We start from the raw sequence: 26,252 nt of genomic DNA, 5'->3' as shown, positions 1-26,252 counted from the left end.
CCCTTCTGAGTCACCCTGACTTGTTCCCTTTGTTCATTCCCTCTCCCAATCAATCAATCAATCACATTTATTGAGCGCTTACTGTGTGCAGAGCACTGTACTAAACGCTTGGGAAGTACAAGTTGGCAACATATAGAGACAGTCCCTACCCAACAGTGGGCTCACAGTCCAAAAGGGGGAGATAGAGAACAAAACCAAACATACTAACAAAATAAACAGAATAGATATGTACAAGTAAAATAAATAAATAGAGTAATAAATATGTACAAACATATATACATATATACAGGTGCTGTGGGGAAGGGAAGGAGGTAAGATGGGGGGGATGGAGAGGGGGACGAGGGGGAGAGGAAGGAAGGGGCACAGTCTGGGAAGACCCACAGCACTTAGGTACATACCTGTCATTTATTTAGTTATATTAATGTCTATCTCCCCCTCTATTTTATAATGGCATTTATTAAGCACTTACTATGTGTAAAGCACCGTTCTAAGTGCCGGGGAGGTTACAAGGTGATCAGGTTGTCCCTCGGAGGGCTCACAGTCTTCATCCCCATTTTACAGATGAGGGAACTGAGGCACAGAGAAGTGAAGTGACTTGCCCAAAGTCACACAGCTGACAATTGGCGGAGCCGGGGTTTGAACCCATGACCTCTGACTCCAAAGCCCGGGCTCTTTCCACTGAGACACGCTGCTTCTCTAAAGTTGTTTCTCTCTTCCCCTCTAGACTGTAAGCTCACTGTGGGCAGGGAATGTATCTGTTTATGAATGTATATTCATATACTGTAGTCTCCCAAGCTCGCAGTGCTTTGCACAGAGTGCTCAATAAATACAATTGAATGCATGAATACCCACCTCAGTGCCTGGCACTTAGTAAGTGCTTAACAATTACCAGTTAATACAATAGAATTGCAAAGATGTCACCACCATTATCTCTGCAGACAGTAAGCGCTCAATAAATACGACTGAATGAATGAATTACCACCTTCAAGAGGAAAGGCTTCAACAATGAATGTCCTTTGAGATCAGCCACGGGAGACTCTTGTTGTCCGTGTCTTCCCAGAACCACAAGGCGGCTTTGGGTCACATGATGGCAAAGACAATATATAATAATAATGGCATTTATTAAGCTCTTACTATGTGCAAAGCACTGTTCTAAGCGCCGGGGAGGTTACAAGGTGATCAGGTTGTCCCACGGGGGGCTCACAGTCTTAATCCCCATTATACAGATGAGGGAACTGAGGCGCAGAGAAGTGAAGAGACTTGCCCAAAGTCACACAGCTGACAGTTGGCGGAGCCGGGATTTGAACCCATGACTTCTGACTCCAAAGCCCGTGCTCTTTCCACTGGGCCACGCTGCTTCTCTGTATATGTGAAATACAGAGTTCCACACACAGTAAGGGCGCAATAAATACCATTGATTGTTTGACTGAAGGAGCAACGCTATGGCTTGTGTTCACTTTGCATACTCCTATCTCACCTTGCTTCTCTCCTATTCCAACCCAGCCTGCACACTGCACTCCTCTACTGCCACCCTACTCACTCCATCTCATCCAGCTCACTGCCGCCTTCTCATCCACATCCTAATACTAATAATAATCATGGTATTTGTTAAGCGCTTCCAGTGCCAGGAACTGCATTAAGTGCTGGAGTGAATACAAGCAAATCAAGCTGGACACAGTCCCTGTCCCACGAGGGACTCACAGTCTCAATCCCCATTTTGCAGATGAGGGAACTGAGGCACCAAGAAGTGAAGCGCCTTGTCCAAGGTCACAAAACGGACAAGTGGCAGAGCTGGGATTAAAACCCATGACATTTTGACTCCCGGGGCTGTGCTCTTTCCATTACACCATCCTGCCTCTGTCCTGGAATGCCCTTCCTCTTCACATCTGACAATTACTTCAAAAGCCTTATTGAAGGCGTATCTCCTCTTCTGAGCAACCGGAGGCATAACTGCATTCATTCAATCGTATTGAGCGCTTACTGTAGTAATAATAATAATAAAAATAACAATAATAATAATAATGATGGCATTTGTTAAGCACTTACTATGTGCAAAGCACTGTTCTAAGCGCTGGGGGGATACAAGGTCATCAGGTTGTACCACGTGGGGCTCACAGTCTTAATCCGCATTTTACAGATGAGGGAACTGAGGCTCAGAGAAGTCCCCAGTGCTTAGAACAGTGCTTTGCACATAGTAAGCGCTTAATAAATGCCATTATTATTATTATTATTATTATTATTATAAGTGACTTGCCCAAAGTCACACAGCTGACAATTGGTGGAGCCGGGATTTGAACCCATGACCCCAGACTCCAAAGCCCGTACTTTTTCCACTGAGCCACGCTGCTTCTCTTACTGTGTGCAGAGCACTGTACTAAGCGCTTGGGAAGTACAAGTTGGCAACATAGAGAGAAGGTCCCTACCCAACAACGGGCTCACAGTCTAGAATCCATCCTAACATTTAGAAATGTGTAACCTCCCCAACTTTCCCATCTACAGTCTTAATTTTCTTTGGAATAATCCACTTGAATGTGCTTCTTGCACATTTTTAACCAAACCTCTCCTGCGTCTTCTAAGGTTTTTGGCCTGAAAAAGGCCCTGTAGTAACAAATTCCATATGCTCACTATCCGCTACGTTTCTTTTCATTTCTTGTGAGTGTCTCACCTGCAAGCGTCATTCGTTATTCCTTTTAGTCAGATACAATGAAGAAAAATTTTGCATCTGGCCTGTTCACACAGTTCATGATTTAGTAAACTTTAATCACGTGTCTTTTTATCTTTCCAGATGGAAGAGTCTTATCTCTATCTATCTGACAAAGCCAACGGGACAGCTCCTTAGCTCCTTGATTTAGTTTTATGGCCAATGCACTAAATCATGCCTTCCCTACTGCAAAGCTTTACACAGAGTTGCTTGATATAGGATCTGGAGGTAAGTTGGAATTGAGGGAATGGGAAGAGGTGTGGTTTTTTGGGTTTTTTTCTTTTTTGCAGGAGTGGATCAGAGACAGTAAACATAAACAGATGTGTGGCTACACCTGCTGAAAGACTTTCTATTCCAAAAGTAACAACAGCCAAAGGAGTAATGGTGTGTGAACAGCTGGTTATTTTCCTCCTTAAAGTTACAGTGAAGGTATCAAAACCCTCCACCCATACTCACTTATTAACTATTTTACAGGATAAAATATCCTAAGCCCAATCGGCTTAAACCGCAACTGGATAAACTGTTCCAAGATTGCTCCTTGCCGTTACTCAAATCTTTCATTTAAGATACCCACGTTCAATGATTTTTCTAATTACTTGGCTCTGTTTCGTCGCTTCTTCCAGGAATTAATCTAAATATTTTGGTCTAGGGTAGCACTTACTTGCGATTCGTTTCTTTCCGTTCAATTAAACAGCTTCCTTCTAATGAGACCCCGGCAAACAGCCCTCGGGATTTGCAGTAAGTGTAGACGGCAGCAGAACTTCGCAAAGCAACATCACCTTCTAAATTCCTATAAGGCAGAAGATTCCCATAAGGTCCGGACACAAATTACTATCGAACTCTTGGTCAGAAATAAATTCGCCACTTATTTCTGTAATTTATAATGAGAGTTTGCTTTATCTATTTTCTCCTAGCTTGCACTAAAGTTTGTTTTGTTAATAAAATGTGTTTGGACGCAATAATAAGCAGCGTGGCTTAGTGGGAAAACCACGGGCCTGGGAATCGGAAGACATGGGTTCTAACCCCGGCTCGGCCACGTGTCTACTGTATGACCTTCGGCAAGTCACTTCACTTCTCTGTGTCTCAGTTATCTCATCTGTAAAATGGGGATCAAGACTGTGAACCCCATGTGGGACAGGGACTGTGTCCAACCTAATTACCTTGCATCAACTCCATCGACTAGAACAGTGCTTGGCGCATCATAAGGCTTAATATGATTATTTTTATTATTATTGTTATTAGAGCCCAATAAATTATAGAGAACACACACAAACCTAGGTGATTGTCCCATACATAAATAATGTAGTCAGAAACTATTTCCCTACATCTGGCCATACTTTTCTATTTTAAAATATTAAATATTTTAATGATAACAAGTATCCAATCAGATTTTTTTATATATGTGTATCGCATTTTCATGGCCAAGACAGGGAACCTTTTAGAGGACTATACTTTTTTATGAGCAGGTTATTTATAACGTCACCAAAATCCATGACTAATTCAAATCCTCTAACACAATTCCATACTGTTCCTCCAAAGGTCACTCTCACATTGGCGATGTATTAAAAAAAGAACAAATACACGTATCACTATAACTTTAGTCACCAATGGTCTTTTGGACTTTTTTGTCAAAGGAACATGAGGCGCTCTATAAACTTAAATCATCGTCAATCGTATTTATTGAGCGCTTACTGTGTGCAGAGCACTGTACTAAGCGCTTAACCTCAACCTCAACAACTAATCTCCTCCTCCCCATCCCCCCGCCCTACCTCCTTCCCCTCCCCACAGCACCTATGTGTTTGTACAGATTTATTACTCTATTTTACTTGTACATATTTACTAGTCTATTTATTTTGTTAATGATGTGCAGCTAGCTTTATTTCTATTTATTCTGATGACTTGACACCTGTCCACATGTTTTGTTTTGTTGTCTGACTCCCCCATCTAGACTGTGGGCCCGCTGTTGGGTAGGGACCGTCTGTATATGTTGCCAACTCGTACTTCCCAAGCGTTTAGTACAGTGCTCTGCACACAGTAAGCGCTCAATAAATACGACTGAAGGAATGAATGAATAAACATATTCAAGAGAGACATTTAATGGCAAACTCACCTTCCTAAAGGCCCAACTGCTACTGTACAATTCCCACCAAGAGTCAAATTGCCACCTTTCGCAAAAGCCTCAACCGCTCTGCCATAATTCAATATTATTACCAAGTCTGACACCTGGAAATTAAAAAAAATAGGGTGGTTTTCTAAGAAATTTCATTTCTTACTCATGCATATAAATGCAACGTTTTAAATATAAAATTACCGAGACATCATTTAAGATAGGTTCTGCTCAGGAGAATACGCCTACGTGAACTATGAGGAATGTTTTCTAATACGGCAAAATTGAAGATGTGAGTGAATGCTAAGTGTTGATGAGGATGCAGGTGACAACAGAAAGAGGAGGATATATTAATATTATCTTCTGAATGAAGATATCTGGCCTTACTAATTATTTGGAATCAGATTAGGAGGGTCCCAGTATTGAGCAGCATGGCCTAGTGGGTAGAACCCAGGCCTAGGAATCAGAAGGACCTGGGTTCTAATCCTGACTCTGCCACTTGTGTGCTGTGTGACCTTGGGCAACTCACTTCACGTTTCTGTTCCTCAGTTACCTCAACTTAAAACGGGGATTAAGATTGTGAGCGTCATGTGGGTCAAGGACTGTCTCCAAACTGATCAGTTTGTACCCAACTCAGCACTTAGTACGGTGCCTGGCACATAGTAAGTGCTTAACATATACTACAATTCTTATTATTATGATTATTGTTATTATCATCAACGTAAAGGGCTCCTTTCTCTCCTTCCATCCAGAAAATGCTGATGAGAAAGGAAGAGAATCGGGAAGGAAAAAGTAAGGAGTAGACAGCAATAGGAAGAGGGGAAGAAATAACACAAAAAAGGTCCTTATTCATTAGTAATAACTCTAGTCACCATATTCATCGGTGCTTTTCAAGTACAATGAAATAGGTCCCATTCTGCTGGAGTATTACTCCATTCCTGGAATTAAGCTAGTGAAGTTCCTAACCTATAATAATAATAATATTATTATTATTATTATTCTAGGATTATTCTAGAATCCTATTTCTAGAATAATAGGATTTAAACCTCTATTATTTACGCTATCAATGTAACTCTTTTATCAGACATATTATTATAATATAATAATATTTGTTAAGCACTTACTATAGGCCAAGCTCTGTACTAAGCACTGGGATACATATTTACTATTCTATTTATTTTACTAATGATGTGCATTTAGCTTTAATTCTATTTGTTCTGACAACTTGACACCTGTCCACATGTTTTGTTTTGTTGTCTGTTTCTCTGTTCCAGACTGTGAACCCGTCTCTATAGGTTGCCAACGTGCACTTCCCAAGCGCTTAGTACAGTGCTCTGCACACAGTAAGTGCTCAATAAATATGATTGAATGAATGAATACGATTCATTCAATTGTATTTATTGAGAGCTTACTGTGCGCAGAGCACTGTACTAAGAGCCTGGGAAAGTACAATATACCAGACACATTCACTGACCACAACGAGCTTACAGATCAAGGTACAGTGAGAAGTTTAGCATTAGAGGAGCAAAGTGTGTGGGCTGGCTTGTATTAGGAGAGTAATAATAATAATAATAATAATAATGGCATTTATTAAGCGCTTGCTATGTGCAAAGCACTGTTCTAAGTGCTGGTTGAGTAGTGAGGTGAGGTAAAAGGGGACATTGTGATTTAGTGCTTTAAAGCCAATCGTGAAGAGTTTCTGTTTGATGCGGAGATGGATGGGCAACCGCTGGAGTTTCTTGAAGAGTGGGGAGGTGTGTCCTGAACGATACGAGATAATCAGTTCCCACATGGGGCTCATAATCTAAGTTGGAGGGAAAACAAATATCAAATCCCCATTTTGCAGATGAGGGAAATGAGGCGCAGAGAAGTGACTTATCCAAGGTCACAAGCAGGTAAGCAGCAGAACTGGGATTATAACCCAGTTCCTCTGACTCTCAGGCCTGATAGCGGAAGCTTGGAGCAGAGCACTGGTTTCTGATCTTTGCCGTGACTTCTCCTTTGTTAGAAATTTTGCCCATCTCTCCCCTCCCAGTTGTGACTCAGACCCCACGCTGAACACAGTAGAAGCAAGCTTAATAATAACAATACTGATGGCATTTATTAAGCACTTACTATGTGCAAAGCACTGTTCTAAACACTGGGGAGGTTACAAGGTGATCAGGTTGTCCCTCGGGGGGCTCACAGTCTTAATCCCCATTTTACAGATGAGGTAACTGAGGCACAGAGAAGTGAAGTGACTTGCCCAAAGTCACACAGCTGACAATTGGCGGAGCCGGGAATTGAACCCATGACCTCTGACTCCAAAGCCCGGGCTCTTTCTACTGAGCCACGCTGCATCTCATCCTGATACTGACTGATGCGCTTTGTAAGCCCCTTGCTTGACTCAAATAGTAATTTATTAAACAGGCTCCTCCTAGGCCTAAAATCACTACTATATTATTTGGAGAATTAGCAAATTGACTACATCCTACTTGTAAGTCAGCTGCTTAAGAAAAAATTCACATTTTCGTTATTTCAAATTTCTGAAAATTAGGAAAGCTATAGGAATATAACCTATTATGAATTCCAAATTTCCCCCAAATTAACCTTAAAAGTAATTTCAGCAGGTAGCTCCATATTTGCCTAAATCCAACTACCAAAATTCCCAAAAAGAAGGAATCTGAAGGAATGTCTGCCGACGACATTCTGTCCACATGAGGGAGGCCTTTTCAAATACCTTTAGCCAACGATGAAGAAAATTGACCCGTACACGCCAATAATACCAAGGGGAAATAAAAAAAAAGATGCCAGAGAAAGATACCAGACTGTGATTTCTACAGCAACAGCGATGAGAGAAATCCAAGCAAAACTGCAGCAAGAGTTATTAGAATTACTTCCTCTAACAAGGCAGAGAAAATTTAAAACCATGGCAACGGAGAAACCTCACAAGGCCGACAGCTTAAGAAGGAATCTGATTGAAACATGAGAAGAAAATACAGGCTTGTAATTCGAAAACAGCCAGTATTAGGAAGCTGGACGCACTAATCGCTTGAACGGCAACACAGAAATGGAGCTGAAGTATTAACGTCAAGTTTAATAACATCAAGCGCTTAGTACAGTGCTCTGCACACAGTAAACGCTCAATAAATACGATTGATTGATTGATATATACAGGGAGGGGTTCCTTTAAGTGAACACGGCACAAAGGGAAAGCTTTATAGAGCTTATATATCTATGAGAGAACTATTAAATGGCAAGAAACTCTCAGGTCAACCTTCATATCTTGCCAATGAATCTACAACCGCAGTGACTTGATTACATTCACTAATAGCAGAAATCCCCAGTACCTGTCTGGAAAAAGCTGTCTCAATTCCCTATTTTTGTTTTCCCGTCTCCAACAGGACACCCGATTTGGTTGCCATTAAAAAAAAGATGGCTTGTGATATAATCAATCAATAGCACTGAGAGTCTTCTGTGTGCAAAGCAGGGTACTAAGCAACTTGTTGCCAACTTGTACTTCCCAAGCGCTTAGTACAGTGCTCTGCAACACAGTAAGTGCTCAATAAACATGATTGAATGAATGAATAAGCACTCAGGAAAGTTCAATAGTTATTAGATATGGTCCCTGCCCTCAAGGAGCTTACAGAACATATTGAACACCTTCTTGTCTATGGCCATAGTAGCCCAGTGATACACCAATCAATGGTATTTACTGAAGCTTACTAAATGCAGAGCATTACTGTAATCACTTTGGAGAGGACAAAACAACAGAATCAGCAGACACAAGCTCGTAGCAACTGAAACAACGCAGACCTTTTAGGGCACTTTTGTCCGGATATGTAATGACGAAGGGAAATATGACAGTGAGTGGTTATATATTTGGGGTTCAGCTGAAGACAGAACCCTCATATTAATTGGGACCATGAAGCCCATTACGGCAAAAAGTGGCTTCACAGATTGCAATCCCGTGGTGGAGAGTAGAAGACATATGAAGAGGCAGGTTAAAAAAATAATAATAATAATAATAATTGTGGTATTCATTAAGTGCTTATTAAATGGTGCCAGGCACAGTTCTAAGCGCTGGGGTAGATATAAGGTAATCGGGTCGGACACAGTACCTGTCCCACATGGGGTTCACAGTCTTAATCCCCATTTTACAGATGAGGGAACAGAGGCCCAGAGAAGTTAATGACTTGTCCAAGCCCACATAACAGACGAGAGACAGAGTCAGGATTTGAATCCAGATCCTTCTGACTAGAACAGAGGGAAGATTCCTGACTATTGCCTGGAAAACAGATTTTTTTTTTAAGAGTACAGCGAGCTTGTAATAAACTAGTATACATACCTCAATTCCAATTTCAAATCCGCCACCAAGACCGGCTATCCCTATTGCAGAAGGAGCGGACCACTCTGAAACAAATAAAATTGGCTTTAGATGGTTTACAATCGGATTACGCCAACAGGGATGTAGCTAGTAAAGGAACCTAACCTTTGATAGAGTCCAGACCCCAAACGAATACAATCCCAAGCCTTACACATCTCCAATCTGTTGTACTGAAATGGCTTCAATAGTCCTGACACTTTCATTGTTCCTGAAGGCGCTTAACTTAGTAGTTCTCGGAAAACTTCAAACTAAAGGCTCTTGTTATATTTGAAAACATACATGCACCAATTTCAGAATGGAGAAGAAACCACATTTCTTGTCCCAAACTTTCTGACCTGAACTATTAAGTTGTTGACCACCCAGAGCTCCCGGGCTATTAAATTGGTCCTAAGAGACGAGCCACTTTGCCCTACAAACTTAAAGCTGAAAACTGAGTAAAGTACAAGAATTCACAAAGAGATGCTTAATGGCCAGTTTTCTGGCCTAAGTGGTGCGTCAGCTAAATGACAAGTTGTAAAAATAAAAGAAAGGTTAACTGTGCAAAATGCTGACATACAGATAAGGCCAGAGTTAAAATCATTTTTGGATGAGAGTTTGGATTTCAAAAACATTATAAAATGAGGGTAATAAGCGGGACGAAGAACGTCACACTTAGGGAAGCAACGTGGCTTAGTGGATAGAGCACGGGACTGGGAGCCAGAAGGAACTGGGTTCTGATCCCCGCTCCTCCATAGGTCTGCTGTGTAACCCTTGGCAAGTAACTTACCTTCTCTGGGCCTCAGTTCCCTCATTTGTAAAAGGGGGATTAAGAGTGTGAGCCCCATGTGGGACAGGGACTCTGTCCAACCTGATTAACTTGTATCTACTCCAGGGCTTAGACTAATAATAATAATAATGATGGCATTTATTAAGTGCTTACTATGTGCAAAGCACTGTTCTAAGCGCTGGAGAGGTTACAAGGTGATCAGGTTGTCCCACGGGGGGCTCACAGTTTTAATCCCCATTTTACAGATGAGATAACTGAGGCCCAGAGAAGTTAAGTGAGTTGCCCGAAGTCACACAGCTGACAACTGCGGAGCTGGGATTTGAACCCATGACTTCTGTCTCCAAAGCCCGTGCTCTTGCCACTATGCCACGCTGCTTTTCATTCATTCAATCATATTTATTGAGCGCTTACTGTGTGCAGAGCACTGTACTAAGAGCTCGGGAAGTACAAGTTGGCAACATAGAGACACGGTCCCTACCCAACAGTGAGCTCACAGTCTAGAAGGGGGAGACAGACAACAAAACAAAACATATTAACAAAAAATAAATAGAATAAATATGTACAATTAGAGTAATAAATCCATACAAACATATTTACATATACACAGGTGCTGTGGGGAGGGGAAGGAGGTCAGGCAGGGGGATGGGGAGGGGGAGAAGGTGGAGAAGAAGTAGTGGGCTCAGCCTGGGACGGCTTCTGCTTGGCACATAGCCAGTGCTTAACAAGTACCATACTTACTATTAATACTATTATTATTAGGTGACATGTTCAAAACAGATATATAAGCAAGAGATCTGGAACAGATTGATGGACAATCTCTGAAAATAGGGGTCTTCATCTATAATCTATTAAGATTGTGAGCCCTGTGTGGGACAGGGACTGTGTCCAAACCGATTATCTTGTATCTACCCCTGCCTGGCCCATAGTAAGCACTTAACAAATACCACAATATTTATTATTATTACCACAACCCAAGCTCGGTTCTCTCTCCGCAGCAGTTAGGAATGGCCAGCGGAGCTGACGGGATGGCTAGAGAGAACAGCTGGGCTTACGAGATGTGATCAAGGGTTGGCCCGCTTGAGGTTTTGGAGGCCGGCAGACAGTCTCCTGGGCTTCTTAGAGAAACTCCAGAGTTCCCCAACTCTTCAACCCTTCCGATAATAACCATCCCACCAACTGAGGGGCCAGCCAGAGAAGTCCAGAAGGTCTTGGGAACCTCCAGCTAGGAGATTTTCTGACAAAGAAGACTCGGGGTCCCAATTCGCCTAGGACCCCCATTGGAAAAACTCGGCCTTTGTTTGGTTTCATCGCTAAGTAAACTGCCCGTGAGAATTAGGGGAAAAAATGTGAGAAGAGGAAAAGGAGTGTGGTTTCCATAGCCGTCGACACAGAAGCGACTTTATCCAGTCACCGACGAAGATTTTGATTGGAGCCAAACCTTCACTAGCAGTGAAGCCGGATGTGAGGATAATAATAATAATTATGGTATTTGTTAAGCGCTATGTGCTAGGCACTGTACTAAGCATTGGGGTGGATACAAGCAAATCAGGTTGGACAGCCCTGTCTCTCGTGGGGCAATAATAATAATAATTATGGTATTTGTTAAGCGCTATGTGCTAGGCACTGTACTAAGCGTTGGGGTGGATACAAGCAAATCAGGTTGGACAGCCCTGTCTCTCGTGGGGCTCACAGCCTTAATCCCCATTTTACAGATGAGGGAAGTGAGGCCCAGAGAATTGAAGTGACTTTTCCAAGGTCACAAAGTGGACAAGTGGCAGAGCTGGGATTAGAATACATCAGTCCACTGCAGATAAAATGCCTAAGTAACTGCCACTCAACTTTCTTCTGCCAAATCATTCAATGCCTTTTTCCTGTACCGAATCAAAGGCCTCAACTCGGGTGGGCGGATAAATGCATGACTAGACTCTAAGCTCTTTGTGGGCAGCAAATGTGATAACCAATTCTTATACTGTACTCCCCCAGGTGCATGGTACAGTGCTCTGCACACAGCACTCCATAAATACCACCGATTGATGATTACGGATATTTTCTGAACTCTTCACTAAGAGGAATGAACAAAACTCAGGAGGTTAACAAGTGGAAAAACAGCTTGAATGAAGTAAAATACCTTGGGCTTAACTTCAAATATCGCAGTACACGTCCTTCTGACTGTAAGGTTCTCTATGAAATATCACTCTAGGATACCCCTACCACTGAAATAAAAGTTGCAATACTGTCATTTTAGAAGTGCAACACTAAAGCCTGAGACATTCCAAAACAGCGTGCGGTTTTGGCGGAAATGGACAAAATCTCCTATTTCATTAATTCTTTCGGTCTCTTCCTCTAGCAAAGACTCATTCCTGGCTCCACCCCTAGCCTGACATGTGACTTGGGCCAAGTCATTTAACCTTTCTGGGCCTCAGTTTCTTCATCTGTAAATGAAGAAAGGATACCTTGCTCTCTTTCCTTCTCAGACCGTGAGCCCCATGCGGGACAGAGATTGTGTTTGATGTGATTGGTTTATATCTACTCCCGTATTTAGCTCATTAAATGTCAAGTTGGATTAAAAACATCTTAATGTTCACAGGGCAAACCGAACACAAAATACCAATTTAAAATTAGTGGGTGTACATGTGTTCCTACAGACAACACCTCTGCTTCCGAGACCAAAAACCAATGACTCCTCTGAGCCACATCAGAATCGCTTTTCGGGGGAATCACCAATCCCCACAACCCTCTGACCTTAAAGCCTCAGGGCAGCTCTGCCACTTTCATTCAATCATATTATTGAGCACTTAACTTTGGGCAGAGCACTGTACTAAGCGCTTGGGAGAGTACGATACAAAAATAAACTGATGCATTCCCTGCCCACAACGGGCTTACGGTCTAGAGAAGGGGAGGCCGACATCAACACGCTTGCTCTGTGACCCTGGGCAAGTCATTTAACTTCTCTGGGCTTCAGTTACCTCATCTGTAAAATGGGAATTAAGACTGTGAGCCCTGTGTGGGACTTGGGCTCTATCCAAGCTGATTAGCTCGAGTGGCTTGTATCCACCCCAGCGCTTAGTACAGTGCCTGGCACATAGTAAGCACTTAACACAATTATTATTATTAGCTTGAGTCTACCCCAGAGCTTAGTACAGTGCCTGGCGCATAGTAAGCAGTTAAACAGCATTAAAAAAAATTGCAGCAGGCTACTTGGGGGGAGAAAAGATGGTCACCAATCCTCCTTAAGGCGGCCACTCCCACACCAATTAGGAGGCAAAACTAAAGACCCAACCTCACAGTAAAGACAGCTGTGTCTTTACAGTAAGCGCTCAATAAATACGATTGAATGAACTGACAACCTCTCAGCCCTACCACGCTGAATTGTGAAAAAAGAGCCCCGAAAACCATTCTATTCTGTTCTTGACTGGCTTCTGGGTCACAACCTGTTAGTGTTGGTAAGGCACAGTCAGACCCTGTGAAATCTTTTGAGTCTGTCTTTAACCGAAGAGTCTGGAGAAGAATAACAGAAACAAAGAAAGTCCGTTTCTCGTTTGGATGTTTTACATCCACACAGACACAGTAGACAGAGCTCTCAAAAATTTAGTTCTAATTATATAAGGAAATTGGTTACATTCCCTATGAAAACTACTCGAGATGTAAATAGGAAAGGAAAGGGTGTGCTCTAATTCTCTAAGTGAGCAACTATCAACTTACTTCCATCTGGAAGACGAGCCAATACAATCCCGCTGCCGCCTCGGGCGGTGACCAAAAATCCGGCTTTTATCACTGACAGGATTACAAGGCCTTTAGCTTTAGCGATTACATGGGCTGCAAACGACGAAGCAGAACCTAATTAACGATCACTCGATACACACGTATGTTTGAAACAAGACAGAAAAATGAGGTTAAATGAAGGTAGCACATACAGAACGTTAAAACAACTGAAGGCCATCTTTCTTGGTTCTAATAAATTACCTTTTTTTTTTCCCAATGGTAATCTGCTACAAAAGTCAAAACTCACCTGTGCTGGGCAGCAGCAGCATGGGAGAGAGTCGAGAGTGGAGACTCAAGTTTACTGCGCGGAAGGGGGCAAGGGTAAACCGCTTCCATATTTTTACCAGGAAAACTCTCTGGATTCACTACCAGAACGATTGCTGATGGAGGTGGGGTGTTCTGGGACAGATGGCAGAGAAGCAGCGTGGCTTAGTGGAAAAGAGCCCGGGCTTTGGAGTCAGAGGTCATGGGTTAAAATCCCGGCTCCGCCAATTGTCAGCCGTGTGACTTGGGCAAGTCACTTAACTTCTCTGTGCCTCAGTTACCTCATCTGTAAAATGGGGATTAAGACTGTGAGCCCCCCATGGGACGGACAACCTGATCACCTGTAACCTCCCCAGAGCATAGAGTGCTTTGAACATAGTAAGTGCTTAATAAATGTCATCATCATTATTATTACGTGTCCACGGCATAGCTATGGGTCGGAGATGACTCAACGGCATAAGAAAAGACTTTTGTTCAGTGCTTACTATGTTCAAAACACTGTAGTAAGCACTGGTGTAGATCATCATCATCATCAATCGTATTTATTGAGCGCTTACTATGTGCAGAGCACTGTACTAAGCGCTTGGGAAATACAAATTGGCAACACATAGAGACAGTCCCTACCCAACAGTGGGCTCACAGTCTAAAAGGGGGAGACAGAGAACAAAACCAAACATACCAACAAAACAAAATAAATAGAATAGATATGTACAAGTAAAATAAATAAATAGAGTAATAAATATGTACAAACATATACGCATATTTACAGGATATACATATATACAGATATATACAGATTAGATACAAGATTAACAGGATGGACACAGTCCATGTCCCACTTGGGGCTCACAGTCTTAATCCCCACTTCACAGATGAGGTAACTGGGGCACGCAAAAGTTCAGTGACTTGCCTAAGATCACACAGCACACAAGTGACAGAGCTGGGATTAGAACCCAGGTCCTCTGACTCCTAGGGTCCATGCTCTTTCCACTAGGCCACCTTGCTTTTCATCAATGTTCTCAGGGTTGCTGATGAAAAGTAACAGTCATGAGTTGTAACTCATGCAGCTGAATGCATTAAAAAAGCTTGTTATGTATGGGCAGGGAACATGACTGCAAATTCTGTTGTATTGGACTCTCCCAAGAGCTTAGTACAGTGATCTGCAGATAGTAAGCATTCAATAAATGATTAATTGATTAAAACTCTCTCCTACTAAGACCGTGTGCCCCACCTTATTATCTTGTTTCTACCCCAGATAAAAAGTAATTGTTTAACAGCAGCTTACAGTCTAGAGAGGGAGAGACAGACATCAACATACTTGCCTTCTGTATGACCTTGGGCAAGTCATTTCATTTCCCTGGGCTTCAGTTACCTCATCTGTAAAATGGGGATTAAGACTGTGAGCCCCATATGGGACAAAGACGGGTCCAACCTGATGAACTTGTATCTACCCTAGCGCTTAATACAGTGCCTGGCATATATGAAGCTCTTAACAAATATCATAAAAAAATGAGAATACAGTCCAGAGACAAGCTTAGGGAGTCTCAGAATTCCCCTCCAGATTGTAAGCTCGCTGTGGGCAGGGAATGTGACTGTTTATTGTTGCATTGTACTTTCCCTTAGTACAGTGCTCAATAAATATGATTGGATGAATGAATTGCTTGGCTTTGGAGCAGTTGGGGAATGCCATGGCTATGTGCTCTATCCCATCCCAGTGTCAGAAGCCACAGGTACCAACTAGTTACATCGTCCCCTGCCATCACTCCCTACACCCAAGTCATCTTATTTTCAGTTTGAAACATATTGAAAATTATTTTCTGCTCAACTGTTTCAGTAGACATTTTAGTGTAAAGTTTCAGGAGAAAGCTGCTGTAAGACAATGCACATAATTCTATTCATTTTATTAATGATGTGTATAGATCTATAATTCTATTTATCTATTTTGATGCTACTGATGCCTGTCTATTTATTTTGTTGTCTATCTCCCCCTTCTAGACTGTAAGCCCGTTGCTGGGTAGGCATTATCTCTATCTGTTGCCAAACTGTACTTTCCAAGCGCTTAGTACGGTGCTCTGCACACAGTAAGCGCTCAATAAATATGACTGACTGAATGAATGAATCAGGGCTAGGATTAGAACCTGGTGGTCTGTTTTTTTTTATGGCATTTATTAAGCACTTACTATGTGCAAAGCACTGTTCTAAGCGCTGGGGAGGTTACAAGGTGATCAGGTTGTCCTAAGGGGGGCTCACAGTCTTCACCCCCATTTTACAGATGAGGTAACTGAGGCACAGAGAAGTTAAGTGACTCGCCCAGAGTCACACAGCTGACAAGTGGCAGAGCGAGGATTTGAACCCATGACCTCTGACTCCAAAGCCCATGTTCTTTCCACTGAGCCACTGTTGTCAGGTGTAGCCTTTTCCATGTTGACTGGGCCACCAGAACCTCTTGAAGTAATTCGATCTAATTCATCAATCATCAATCGTATTTATTGAGCACTTACTGTGTGCAGAGCACTGTACTAAGCGCTTGGGAAGTACAAGTTGGCAACATATGGAGACAGTCCCTAACCAACAGTGGGCTCACAATTATGTAAGGATGGTGGTATAATCTGACCTGGATTGTCTTTGTATTTTAAATCGGTCAAAGGGCTTACTGAGTGTTCAGCACCAGAATAAATGCTTGGGAGGGTACAATAAAGGCGACGTGATTTCTTACCCTCGAGGTGCTTACAATCTAGCCGGGGGAGTTTACAATTTAGCTAGCTTTCACACAGCAGGAGGTGAAACACTACTTATGGTCCTCCAATGTTCTTGTTTGGGGAAGCAAACTGATTGCCAAAAATTAAACGCCTCAAATTCAATCACTGAAAGTTATAAGAGCTGACGTTGCCAAAAATCACAACCAACACTATGTCAAACTATTGTGGCCACTTTTAGCTCCAGGGATTCCTTCTGCATGGAGAATATAGCCAGAAAGAGTGATACCTGGTAACCACACAACAAATTTCATTCTTAGATCAACTTTTTATGCCCCAAATGGGGGCAGTTAATGACAAGGGCCTACTGGGCTTTTCTTTAGTTCTTAGGAACACACAAACTTACTAGTGGAAATTTCTCTCTCGAACGTCTTCAGACAAGCAGTGGTTAAGTTTGCCTGAAATATTTAGTCTTTCTAGAACATTTTTTTCAAACCAATCTGTGGTATATTCTAAACTCATTGACCATTAGGAAAGAATGTCTGACAATAAGAAATGTCAAGTCTTTTGTTTACCTACCAGGGATAATCTTATCAGGTCCATTTCTGGAAGTTATTTCTGTGAATTCTCTTAATATTTTAGCCGCTTTTCTGGCTTCAGATTTCAAATTGGATGGTATAGGGTTGTTCACTGAAAAAGTGAAAACAGGTGTTGGACATTTCACAAAATTGAATGCAAAAGTGATTAGAAATCCACATTTCTCCTCCGATTTCTCCTCAAATTCCTCAACTCCAACTCCTTCCTGGACCCCCTCCTATCTTCTGCCGCTTCCACTCCACTGAAACCATCCTCTCAAAGGTCACCAATGACCTCCTTCTTGCCAAATCCAACAGCTCCTACTCTATCTATCCTATCTTCTGCCGCTTCCACTCCACTGAAACCATCCTCTCAAAGGTCACCAATGACCTCCTTCTTGCCAAATCCAACAGCTCCTACTCTATCCTAATCCTCTTCGACCTCTCAGCTGCCTCTGACACTATCGACCACCCCCTTTCCTCAACACATTATCCAACCTTGGCTTCACGGACTCCGTCCTCTCCTGGTTCTTCTCTTATCTCTCCGGCCGTCCATTCTCAGTCTCCTTTGCGGGCTCTTCCTCCTCCTCCCATCCCCTTACCGTAGGGGTTCCTCAAGGTTCAGTTCTTGGTCCCCTTCTGTTCTCCATCTATACTCACTCCCTTGGTGAACTCATTCATTCATTCATGAGAAGCAGCGTGGCTCAGTGAAAGAGCACAGGCTTTGGAGTCAGAGGTCATGGGTTCAAATCCCGGCTCTGCCACTTGTCAGCTGGGTGACTTTGGGCAAGTCACTTCACTTCTCTGGGCCCCAGTTACCTCATCTGTAAAATGGGGACGGAGACTGTCAGCCCCACGTGGGACACCCTGATCACCCTGTACCCTCCCCAGCGCTTAGAACGGTGCTTTGTACATAGTAAGCGCTTAATAAAAATGCCATTATTATTCACTCATGGCTTTAACTATCATCTCTATGCAGATGACACCCAAATCTACATCTCCTCCCCTGTTCTCTCTCCCTCCCTCCAGGCTCGTATCTCCTCCTGCCTTCATGTCCTCCCGCCACCTAAAACTCAACATGTCTAAGAATGAGCTCCTCATCTTCCCTCCCAAACCCTGTCGTCTCCCTGACTTTCCCGTCACTGTGGACGGCGCTACCATCCTTCCCGTCTCACAAGCCCACAACCTTGGTGTCATTCTTGACTCCGCTCTCTCATTCGCCCCACACATTCAATCTGTCACCAAATCTTGCTGGTCTCACCTTCACAGCATCTTCACAAATCTCCAGTGGCTACCAATCAATCTGCGCATCAGGCAGAAACTCCTCACCCTGGGCTTCAAGGCTGTCCATCCATCACCTCGCCTCCTCCTACCTCAGCTCCCTTCTCTCCTTCTCCAGCCCAGCCCGCACCCTCCGCTCCTCCGCCGCTAATCTCCTCACCGTACCTCGTTCTCGCCTGTCCCGCCATCGACCCCCGGCCCACATCATCCCCCGGGCCTGGAATGGCCTCCCTCTGCCCATCCGCCAAGCTAGCTCTCTTCCTCCCTTCAAGGCCCTGCTGAGAGCTCACCTCCTCCAGGAGGCCTTCCCAGACTGAGCCCCTTCCTTCCTCTCCCCCTCGTCCCCCTCTCCATCCCCATCTTACCTCCTTCCCTTCCCCACAGCACCTGTATATATGTTTGTACATATTTATTACTCTATTTATTTATTTATTTATTTTACTTGTACATATCTATTCTATTTATTTTATTTTGTTAGTATGTTTGGTTTTGTTCTCTATCTCCCCCTTTTAGACTGTGAGCCCACTGTTGGGTAGGGACTGTCTCTATATGTTGCCAATTTGTACTTCCCAAGCACTTAGTACAGTGTTCTGCACATAGTAAGCGCTCAATAAATACGATTGATGATGATGATGATGACAGCATCGCCAAGATACACCCTTCCCTCTCCGTCCAAACCGCTACCTTGTTGGTACAGTCGCTCATCCTATCCCGACTGGATTACTGCAACAGCATCCTTTCTGATCCCCCAACCTCCTGTCTCTCCCCGCTTCAGTCTACACTTCACTCTGCTGCCTGGATTATCTTTCTACAGAAACGCTCTGGACATGTCACTCCCCTCCTCAAAAATCGCCGGTGGTTGCCTATCAACCTTCGCATGAAGCAAAAACTCCTCACTATTGGCTTCAAAGCTCTCCATTCCCTTGGCCCTTCTCTCCTTCTACAACCCAGCCTGCACACTCGGCTCCTCGGGTGCCGCTATCAATCTTGAGCGCTTACTGTGTGCAGAGCACTGTACTAAGCGCTTGGGAAGTACAAGTTGGCAACATACAGAGACAGTCCCTACCCAACAGTGGGCTCACAGTCTCACTGGGCCTCATTCTCGCCTGTCCCGCCGTCAACCCCAGGCCCACATCCCACCTCTGGCCTGGAACGCCCTCCCTCCTCACATCTGCTAAACTCTCTTCCCTCCTTCCAAGCCCTACTGAGAGCCCACCTCCTCCAGGAGGCCTTCCCAGACTGAGCCCCCCTTTTCCTCTGCTCCTCCTCCCCATCGCTCCTACTCCCTCCCTCCGCTCTATCCCCTTCCCCGCCCCACAGCACTTGTGTGTATTTGTACGTATTTATTATTATATTTATTTTATTAATGATGTGTACATATCTCTAATTCGATTCATCTATTTTGTTGCTATTGATGCCCGTCTACTTGTTTTGTTGTCCGTCTCCCCCTTCTAGACTGTGAGCCCGTTGTTGGGAAGGGACTGTCTCTATCCGTTGCCAAATTGTACTTTCCAAGCAGTTAGCACAGTGCTCCGCGCACAGTAAGCGCTCAATATGATTGACTGAATCGATAAAGGGATTTCAGAGTTGGTGATAGGAGTGAATGAATCAATAAAGGGATAAAGGGATTTCAGAGTTGGCGAGGGCAGAGATCGTGCAGTGGTTAGAGATGACGAGATCGAGTGTCAAGATGATGAGAGCAGAGAAGCAGCGTGGCTCAGTGGAAAGAGCCCGGGCTTTGGAGTCACGGGTCATGGGTTCAAATCCCGGCTCCGCCACTTGTCAGCTGTGTGACTTTGGTCTAGTCACTTCATTCATTCAATCGTATTTATTGAGCACTTACTGTGTGCAGAGCACTGTACTAAGAGCTTGGGAAGTACAAGTCCCAGAGATCATGAGTTCAAATCCCAGCTCCGCCACTTGTCAGCTGTGTGACTTTGGGCAAGTCACTTCACTTCTCTGGGCCTCAGTGACCTCATCTGTAAAATGGGGATGAAGACTGTGAGCCCCCCGTGGGACATCCTAATCACCTTGTTAACCTCCCCAGCACTTAGAACAGTGCTTTGCACATAGTAAGCGCTTAATAAATGCTATCATTATTATTACAAGTCGGCAACATCTAGAGACGGTCCCTACCCAACAACGGGCTCACAGTCTAGAAGGGGGAGACAGACAACAAAACAAAACACGTAGTCAGGTGTCAAAAGTTAGAATAAATAGAATTATAGCTATATGCACATGATTAATAGAGTAGTAAATATGTACAAGTAGAATAAATAGACTAATAAATATGTACAAATATATACAAGTCGGCGGCAATGTAGACAAGATCGAAGTACAATGGCTAAGTTGGCGTTACAAGAGCAATCAATGAATCATATTCATTTATTCAATCCTATTTATTGAGCGCTTACTGTGTGCAGAGCACTGTACTAAGCACTTGGGAGGACAATAGAAGAGATTAGGTAGACATGTTCCATGCCCGTAAGGAGAAAAGCAGCATGGCCTAGTGGATAGACCACAGGCCTGGGAGTCTCAAGGCCTTGGGTTCTAATCCTGGCTTTGCTGCTTGCCTACTGGGTGACCTTGGGCAAGTCACTTCACGTGGCTCAGTGGAAAGAGCCCGGGCTTTGGAGTCAGAGGTCGTGGGTTCAAATCCTGGCTCTGCCACTTGTCAGCTGGGTGACTTTGGGCAAGTCACTTCACTTCTCTGGGCCTCAGTTACCTCATCTGTAAAATGGGGATTAAGACTGTGAGTCCCACGTGGGACAACCTGATCACCTTGTAACCCCCCAGCACTTTAGAACAGTGCTTTGCACATAGTAAGTGCTTAATAAATGCCATCGCCATTATTATTATTATTATTATTATTATGATCTGTGCCTCAGTTCCCACATCTGTAAAATGGGGATTAAGCCTGTGAGCCCCACGTGGGACAACCTGATCACCTTGTAACCTCTCCAGTGCTTAGAACAGTGCTTTGCACATAGTAAGCGCTTAATAAATGCCATTATTATTACCATTATTATTATCCTATTTATTTATTTATATAAATATTTAATATTTATTTTATATAAATTATATAAATTTTATAAAAAATATTTATGTATATAAATATAATATACATATTTATTACTCTATTTATTTATTTATTTATTTTACTTGTACATTTCTATCCTATTTATTTATTTTTTTTTGGTATGTTTGCCTTTGTTCTCTGCCTCCCCCTTTTAGACTGTGAGCCCACTGTTGGGTAGGGACTGTCTCTATGTGTTGCCAATTTGTACTTCCCAAGCGCTTAGTACAGTGCTCTGCACATAGTAAGCGCTCAATACGATTGATTGATTGATTGATTACCCTCTGTGCCTCGGTTCCCACATCTGTAAAATGGGGATTAAGACTGTGAGCCCCACGTGGGACAACCTGATCACCTTGTATCCCCCCAGCGCTTAGAACAGTGCTTTGCACATAGTAAGCGCTTAATAAATGCCATTATTATTATTATTATTATTTTCTCTGTGCCTTGGTTACCACATCTGTAAAATGGGGATTAAGACTGTGAGCCCCATGTGGGATAGGGACTAGGTCCAACCTGATTATCTTGCATCTTACCCCAGTGCTTAGAACAGTGCTTAGCACATCAGTGCTTAACAAATACCATAATTATTATTATTATTATTATTATCATCAATGAGGCTTTTTCCTCAGGATGTGGAAGTTGGGCCATTCAATTACTAGATGATCGAATTACGAGGGAACTACCTTTCATCGAAACTCCTGCTTATTGCTCTTTCCACTTTGAAAATGGACCCAGTTGGAAATGAGTTCTATTTTTTCTTATTATGTTATCTGTTCAGCGCTTTCTAACGTGCCAGGTACTGTACTAAACGCTGGGCTAGACACAAGTTTATCAGGTTGGACTCAGTCCACATCCTACATGAGCTCACAGTATTAATGCCCATTTTACTGATGAAGTAACTGAAGCACAGGGAAGTACAGTGTCTTGCCCAAGGTCACACAGCAGATAAGTGTCAGAGCCGGGATTAGAACCCAGGTCCTTCTGACTCCCGGGCCCCAGCTCTATCCTCTAGGCCACACTCATCAAGAAGATTATGTTCAGAGAAGCAGCATGGATTAGGGGAAAGAGTCAGAGGTCGTGGGTTCTAATTCTGTCTCTGCCACTTTATCAGCTGTGTGACTTTGGGCAAGTCACAACTTCTCTGTGCCTCAGTTACCTCCTCTGTAAAATGGGCATTAAGATTATGAGCCCCACATGAGACAACCTGATGACCTTGTTATCTATCCCAGCGCTTAGAACAGTGCTTGGCACATAGTAAGCGCTTAACAAATACCATAATTATTATTATTATTACAGAGACAGAACCTTGAGACACTATACCTAAATAGTTACCCCCTCTGTAAAATGGGGATTAAGATTGTGAGCCCCACATTGGACAACCTGATGACCTTGTTAGCTACCCCAGCGCTTAGAACAGTGCTTGGCACATAGTAAGCGCTTAACAAATACCATCATTATTATTATTATTATTACAGAGACAGAACCTTGAGACACTACATCTAAATAGTTACCCCCTCTGTAAAATGGTGATTAAGATTGTGAGCCCCTCATGGAACAACCTGATTACCTTGTATCTACCTCAGTGTTTAGAACAGTGCTTGGCACATAGTAAGCGCTTAACAAATACCATCATTATTATTATTACAGAGGCAGAAACTTGAGAAACCACATCTAAATAGTTACCTCCTCTGTAAAATGGGGATTAAGATTGTGAGCCCCACATGGGACAACCTCATTATCTTGTTATCTACCCCAGCGCTTAGAACAGTGCTTGGCACACAGTAAGCGCTCAACAAATATCATAATTATTATTATTACAGAGGCAGAACCTTGAGACAATACATCTAAATAGTCACCCCCTCTGTAAAATGGGGATTAAGATTGTGAGCCCCACATGGGACAACCTGATGACCTTGTTATCTACCCCCAGCGCTTAGAACAGTGCTTGGCACATAGTAAACGCTTAACAAATACCATAATTATTATTATTACAGAGGCAGAACCTTGAGACACTACATCTAAATAGTTACCCCCTCTGTAAAATGGGGATTAAGACTGTGAGCCCCACATGGGACAACCTGATTACCTTGTTATCTACCCCCAGCGCTTAGAACAGTGCTTGGCACATAGTAAACGCTTAACAAATACCATAATTATTATTATTACAGAGGCAGAAACTTGAGAAACTACATCTAAATAGTTACTTCCTCTGTAAAATGGGGATTAAGATTGTGAGCCCCACATGGGACAACCTGATGACCTTGCTATCTACCCCAATGCTTAGAACAGTGCTCGGCACATAGTAAGCGCTTAACAAATACCATAATTATTATTATTTCAGAGGCAGAACCTTGAGACACCACATCTAAATAGTTACCCCCTCTGTAAAATGGGGATTAAGATTGTGAGCCCCACATGGGACAACCTGATTACCTTATCTACCCCCAGCGCTTAGAACAGTGCTTGGCACATAGTAAGCCCTTAACAAATACCATAATTATTATTATTACAGAAGCAGAACCTTGAGACACTACATCTAAATAGCTACCCCCTCTGTAAAATGGGGATTAAGATTGTGAGCCCCACATGGGACAACCTGATTACCTTGTTATCTACCCCCAGCGCTTAGAACAGTACTTGGCACATAGTAAGCGCTTAACAAATACCATCATTATTATTATTACAGAGGCAGAAACTTGAGAAACTACATCTAAATAGTTACTTCCTCTGTAAAATGGGGATTAAGATTGTGAGCCCCACATGGGACAACCTGATGACCTTGCTATCTACCCCAATGCTTAGAACAGTGCTCGGCACATAGTAAGCGCTAAACAAATACCATAATTATTATTATTTCAGAGGCAGAACCTTGAGACGCCACATCTAAATAGTTACCCCCTCTGTAAAATGGGGATTAAGATTGTGAGCCCCACATGGGACAACCTGATTACCTTGTTATCTACCCCCAGCGCTTAGAACAGTACTTGGCACATAGTAAGCGCTTAACAAATACCATCATTATTATTATTACAGAGGCAGAAACTTGAGAAACTACATCTAAATAGTTACTTCCTCTGTAAAATGGGGATTAAGATTGTGAGCCCCACATGGGACAACCTGATGACCTTGTTATCTACCCGAATGCTTAGAACAGCGCTCGGCACATAGTAAGCGCTAAACAAATACCATAATTATTATTATTTCAGAGGCAGAACCTTGAGACGCCACATCTAAATAGTTACCCCCTCTGTAAAATGGGGATTAAGATTGTGAGCCCCACATGGGACAACCTGATTACCTTGTTATCTACCCCCAGCGCTTAGAACAGTACTTGGCACATAGTAAGCGCTTAACAAATACCATCATTATTATTATTACAGAGGCAGAAACTTGAGACACTACATCTAAATAGTTACCCCCTCTGTAAAATGAGGATTAAGATTGTGAGCCCCACATGGGACAACCTGATTACCTTGTTATCTACCCCCAGCGCTTAGAACAGTGCTTGGCACATAGTAAATGCTTAACAAATACCACAATTATTATTATTACAGAGGCAGAAACTTGAGAAACTACATCTAAATAGTTACTTCCTCTGTAAAATGGGGATTAAGATTGTGAGCCCCACATGGGACAACCTGATGACCTTGTTATCTACCCCAGCGCTTAGAACAGTGCTTGGCACATAGTGAGCACTTAACAAACACTATTATTATTATTATTATTATTATTATTATTATTATTACAGAGACAGAACCTTGAGACACTACATCTAGTTACCTCCTCTGTAAAATGAGGATTAAGACTGTGAGCCCCACATGGGACAACCTGATTACCTTGTATCTACCCCAGTGCTTAAAACAGTGCTTGGCACATAGTAAGCACTTAATACCATAACTATAATTATTACAGAGGCAGAACCTTGAGACACTACATCTAAATATAGCTCTGTGTCTACAACCTGGAAAAATGTTACTGACAATTTTTTTTAAAAAAGCGTCATGCATTCTCTTTAGGTAAAATATAAGTTACTGCAGTCCTAACGGGGAATGCGTGCCTAATCGGTAGCTTGTTGCCGGGCTGTGAGTTAACATGCTAATGATATCTGATTGTTTATTTCGTATTCCATCTGCGATCGAGAAAGGAAGATGTAGTAAGGCATAATCAGACAATAATTTCTATCAGGAGGATGTATGCCATTGATGGATTCTGAATGCTGTGATTAACGAACGCTCAGCTGAGGGCAGGTTTCATTTCCACCGTCGACTGCCGCGGAGGGGATAAGGTACGGGACCTGTATGAATCGGTAACAAACACTGCAGAGGAGGGTATCACAGGAACAGGACGGACTGCTTAATTTGTGAGTTTATAAAGCAAGTGCGTCAACAGCTGTAATTTGCATTATGACTAACTAATGTATTTTGTTGCCTGGATCCTAGGTGAAATCTAGGAAAAGTGATATCCCCCTGACTCTCACAAACTGGCTGTATGAAGTTCTGGTTCTTTACTTCTAGCATTACAGCCAAGCCAACAACAATAATAATAATAATAATAATAATAATAATAATAATAATAGTATTTGTTAAACGCTTACTATGTGCAAAGCACTGTTCTAAGCGCTGATCCCAATTTTTTTTTATGGTATTTGTTAAGCG

At 42.8% G+C, this 26,252-nt stretch overlaps 1 protein-coding gene across 3 annotated transcripts in view; it reads right to left on the bottom strand.

Moving 5' to 3' along the window:
- Window positions 1-26,252, bottom strand: part of SH3YL1 (SH3 and SYLF domain containing 1) — a 65,730-nt gene that overhangs the window by 23,730 nt on the left and 15,748 nt on the right. For 2 of the 3 annotated variants that reach the window (XM_038772945.1, XM_038772947.1), the window contains exons 2-6: window positions 17,242-17,352; window positions 13,643-13,756; window positions 9,136-9,200; window positions 4,812-4,924; window positions 3,363-3,491 (exon numbers count right to left, since the gene is read on the bottom strand). In XM_038772945.1, the coding sequence (XP_038628873.1) occupies window positions 3,363-3,491; window positions 4,812-4,924; window positions 9,136-9,200; window positions 13,643-13,756; window positions 17,242-17,352 (532 nt within the window). The remainder of the gene's footprint in view (window positions 1-3,362; window positions 3,492-4,811; window positions 4,925-9,135; window positions 9,201-13,642; window positions 13,757-17,241; window positions 17,353-26,252) is intronic. The other variant, XM_038772948.1, reaches the window with a different exon arrangement.

This window comes from Tachyglossus aculeatus, chromosome X1 (assembly GCF_015852505.1).
Source record: "Tachyglossus aculeatus isolate mTacAcu1 chromosome X1, mTacAcu1.pri, whole genome shotgun sequence".
NCBI classification, from domain to species: Eukaryota; Metazoa; Chordata; class Mammalia; order Monotremata; family Tachyglossidae; genus Tachyglossus; species Tachyglossus aculeatus.
The sequence above is the reverse complement of the archived record's forward strand: the minus strand, read 5'-3'. Positions and strand labels throughout refer to the sequence as shown.